Below are 4595 nucleotides of genomic sequence, written 5' to 3' on the forward strand. Positions count from 1 at the left end.
ATGAGGGAGGATCGAGCATGGATGTATAAACGGTTAGAAGGAAAATTCCTTAGTCTAACCTTTGCTGAAAAGGTCAATGAATTTATTACATTTTCTACCCCACAAGACAATATCGTGATAGATGGTGTGATGAAATGTCCATGTGCACAGTGTCGAAATATTCCTTATCAAGATCTTGATACCATTAAGGAGCGTCTTTATAGATATGGGTTTTTGCCTAACTATTTCCAATGGGTTTTTCATGGTGAACTGCACTTCCAAAGAGAATCCCAAAGTAGCAGCTCCATATCCACCGAGGATGCATTGAACCCATATAGAAACATGGTATTAGATGCCTTTGGACTAGAAGGTGGTTTAGAAAATATTGATGAAGAGCCACATGCTAGTTACAAGAAGTTCTTTGACATGTTGAAGGCAGCGGAAGAGCCATTGTATGATGGCTGCGAGTTGTCTGTATTGTCTGCTGCTGCAAGGATGGCAAACATCAAGTGCGAGTATAATATTTCACATAAAGCTATAGATGGTGTTGCTTCCTTAATGAAAGACATGTGCCTAGATGAAATCAAGATGACAAATAGTTTTTACAAGACTAAGAAATTGCTTGAAGGGCTAGAACTTCCGCACCAAAAGATTCATGTATGTCCAAATGGATGTATGTTATTTTGGAAAGAACACAAAGATCTCAAAGAATGTCTATATTGCAAAGGAAGTCGTTATAAGACACTTAGAGAAAGTGGCAACAATTCTCCTCATAGTGCTGTTATTTACTTTCCTATAGGCCCGAGATTACAAAGATTATATGCAACAAGATCTACTGCGGAGCAGATGAGGTGGCATAAAGATAATCCTCGAGTTCATGGCCTTATGTCTCATCCAAGTGATGGAGAGGCGTGGAAACACCTAGATGATGAGTACCCTTCTTTTGTTGCGGAGCGTAGAAATGTCCGACTAGGTCTTTGTACCGACGGATTTTCACCATTTGGAAAGACAGGAAGGCAATATTCTTGTTGACCTGTCATTTTAACTCCTTATAATCTTCCACCTGGATTGTGCATGAAGAAACCTTTTATGTTTCTAAGTTTGATTCCAGGTCCGAAGAATCCTAAAGGGAATCTCGATGTGTACTTGCAATCTCTTATTGAAGGGTTAGAGCAATTATGGGACGTTGGGTTACCGACTTACGACATCTCGCAAAAATAAAATTTTCAATTGAAGGCTGCATTGCTTTGGACTATTAGTGATTTTCCGGCTTATGTCATTCTTTCAGGATGGACCACATCGGGTAGGTTAGCTTGCCCATATTGTATGGAAAACACTAAGGCTTTCACTCTTAAAAATGGTGGAAAACAAAGTTGGTTTGATTGTCACCGTCAGTTTTTACCCCATGATCATAATTTTCGAAAAAATAAGAGTGCTTTTTTTAAAGACAGAGTTGAGAATGATTTCCCGCCACCACGAATGAGTGGTTTGGATATTTGGAGTCGAGTATCTTTATTTCCAAAAACTGTTGAGCAAATAAGGGGTGATGATAACGAGGCAGAAGGATATGGAAAGTTTTACCGTTGGACAAAGCAAAGCGTCTTTTGGGAGCTTCCATTTTGGAGCAAGCTCTTAATACGCCACAATATTGAAGTCATGCACATTGAAAAAAATGTATTTGATGATGTGTTTCACACTTAATGGACGTTAAGGGTAAAACTAAAGACAATGTGAAAGCAAGAAGAGACTTGGGGCAGTATTGTAAACGACGAAAATTGGAGACGCAAAATGTTGTTAATAGTAAAGGGGAAAAACGGACTTTAAAACCGAATGCTCCTTTTGTGTTGCCTAAAGAGAAAAGGAAACTTATTTGTGAATGGGTGAAGAAATTAAAGTTTCCTGATGGATATGCTTCTAATTTAGGTAGATGCGTTGATTTAAAGGAGTGTAAACTATTCGGTATGAAAAGTCATGATTGTCATGTTTTTATGCAATGATTGCTACCAGCGGTATTTAAAGACTTGTTACCCTTGAATGTTATTACTAAGTTGAGCCAATTTTTTAGAGATCTTTGCTCCACCACCTTAAAAATTACTGACATGGTGCGATTGGAAGAAAATATTCCTAAAATTATTTTTAAATTAGAGAGAATATTTCCGCCTGGTTTTTTTAATAGTATGGAGCATCTTCCTATTCATTTGCCATATGAGGCAAAAATTGGTGGGCCGGTTCAATATAGGTGGATGTACCCTTTTGAGAGGTAATTATATAAAATTCATCTTTTGCTTTCTTTTTTTAAAATTAATTTGAAGATACTTAGCATTTTTTATTATAGGTTTTTATACCATTTAAAGGGGAAAGTGGGTAATAAAGCGTGAGTGGAAGCCTCAATTTGTAATGCCTACCTACTTGAGGAGGTAACAAATTTTTGCTCCCTTTATTTTGAAGAAGAAGTTGACTCTAAGGTGAACGATTTAGGATTGGGTGCACATGCTGAAAGTGAATTGAACAATAATCCTGACTTACCTGAGATGTTCTCTTCAACTTTTGGACATAGTTCGTCAGAAGGTCAACTTTGTTACCTTGTTGAAAAAGATTACAAAGTTGCTCACCGATATGTTCTAAGTAATTGTGAAACTCTACAGCAATATGAAAGGTAAATTTCTATAAAAGTACCATAACATGTTGCTCGTAACATATCTATATGTTTACATACTAACATAATTAACAGTTTATTTGAAGAACAATTGATCAGAGAACATAGATGCCAAAGTTCAGATGAAGTTTGGATCATATATGAAGACATATATCCTGATTGGCTCAAAGATTATGTAAGTCACTTAACTAATATAAAATACTAATTAAATATATGATTAACTAGTGTTTTTATCATGTTAGTATATGACCGTAATGACATTTTGAACCTTTAATTAACATAGGTATTGGAAAAGGGCATCAAAAATGACATTGTTCGCTTGTTAGCATTTGGACCACTAACAAGAGTTTGAAAATTTAATCACTATCTGTAACACCCCAATTTTCTAGTAAGTATAAACTTTAAATTTATGATTTTTTTTTTTCAAATATATATATTAATAATTTGTTTTTTCTATTTTCGGAATTTTTTTTTTTTTTTTTTTAAAAAAAAAAAAAAAAAAAAAAAAAAAAACTGGTTTTGGATAACATGATAAAAACGTTAGGAAATTGTTTTGAAATATTATGTGTCGAATACGTGCTTATGTAATTATATGTGATGAGTGTGCTATCGTATGATAATTTGGAATCATATATATTATATATGAGTTTTTCTATTTTGTGAACTAGTATATGTAATTTCAAAAAGAATATGATTATTTGTTATCGTATGAGTTATTTTAAATAAATATAATCTTGGGAATTAGATGATTGATTATAAATAATTGATGGTCTCTAAGGCCTATTGAGAATTGAGTTATATTAGTATGTCATGTGGAACGACTATGTGCTAATAATATTGGAATTGAAATATTGTAACTTGGGATTAAATTGATTTGTGCAATATAATGCTTGTGACCGAATGATTTAATCTAATAAAATGTACAGTGAAATTTAACTTAAGAAGGGAAATGAAACCCGAAAGGGTGAATAACAGGTTTCCCACTAGTAGTTATGGTTGCTACTAGTTGGTTTAAATTATTGTTTATTGCTGTTAGTCTTCCTCCTAATCACTGGATATTAGTGAGGGGTGTGCACACTAGGGACATTCTGTTTTATTTATGGCCAATTGGGGTTACGCGCGACCCTCTGTAAAGTAGGTGGTGACAGGGACTAGTCCCGGCTTACTGGCGTTCTCTTTCCCTTTCTTAAATAAAGAAATAGTATGTTATGTGACTATTTGAACTTGGTTGAGTATTAAAATATTTATGAGACTATATTATGTACAAAATGTTTTGAACTAAAATTATTAATTTTACGGGATGGAGTTGGAATTACTCAGTGTATCTGATTTTTGGGAGTTTTCTCTCTTTTCTTGTTTCTGATTTATTTTGCAGGTTGGTAAAAGGGTACTCGGTTACGTGTGAGGGGACGTTAGAATAATCACGTAGCTAAGACGACTTAGTTTATTTCCGAATTTAATTATTTCCTCTCAATTATTGGTTTCAAATTAATTGCAGTTTTGATGTAATGACTATTTTATTTTGCTACAACTTAGACCACTTAGTTTATTTAAATATTATTTCATTTTGCTTTGCATTTATTTTCTACGGAAAATAAGTGTAGCAGTAACATTCCCAGGGTTCGATAGTTCTGCTTGAAAGTTAAAGGTTACTCTTATTGTTTTTAAAAAGACTCGAATTTTGGGGGTGTTACAAATTGGTATGTAGAGCCCAGGTTTTTCAAAATTTAGGGACTAAATAGAATTAAATTAAAGACTTAGGTTAAAATTTGTATATAAGCTTAAAATTGATTTAAGCTTAGGAAAGCCGTGAGTGTGGGAATCACGATAAGGGATTTATGTGTTTTATAGTACTTTTATTTAATACTTATTATGTGGTTATTTACTTTCTTATTAGATGGTACGAGCACTTAAAACTGCAAGAAAGTCGAGTGCTAAGAAGGCTACACATTTATTACCT

General features: G+C 33.8%; 1 protein-coding gene across 1 annotated transcript; it reads left to right on the forward strand.

Moving 5' to 3' along the window:
- LOC145607092 (uncharacterized) lies at nucleotides 1–1680 on the forward strand. The gene is made up of 2 exons (XM_081662858.1): nucleotides 1–577; nucleotides 1268–1680. The coding sequence occupies exons 1-2, from the start codon at nucleotides 1–3 to the stop codon at nucleotides 1678–1680; spliced, it is 990 nt and encodes a 329-aa protein (XP_081518984.1).
- Nucleotides 1681–4595: the final 2915 nt, after the last annotated feature.

This window comes from Chenopodium album, chromosome 23 (genome assembly GCF_948465745.1).
Source record: "Chenopodium album chromosome 23, dcCheAlbu1.1, whole genome shotgun sequence".
NCBI lineage: Eukaryota > Viridiplantae > Streptophyta > Magnoliopsida > Caryophyllales > Amaranthaceae > Chenopodium > Chenopodium album.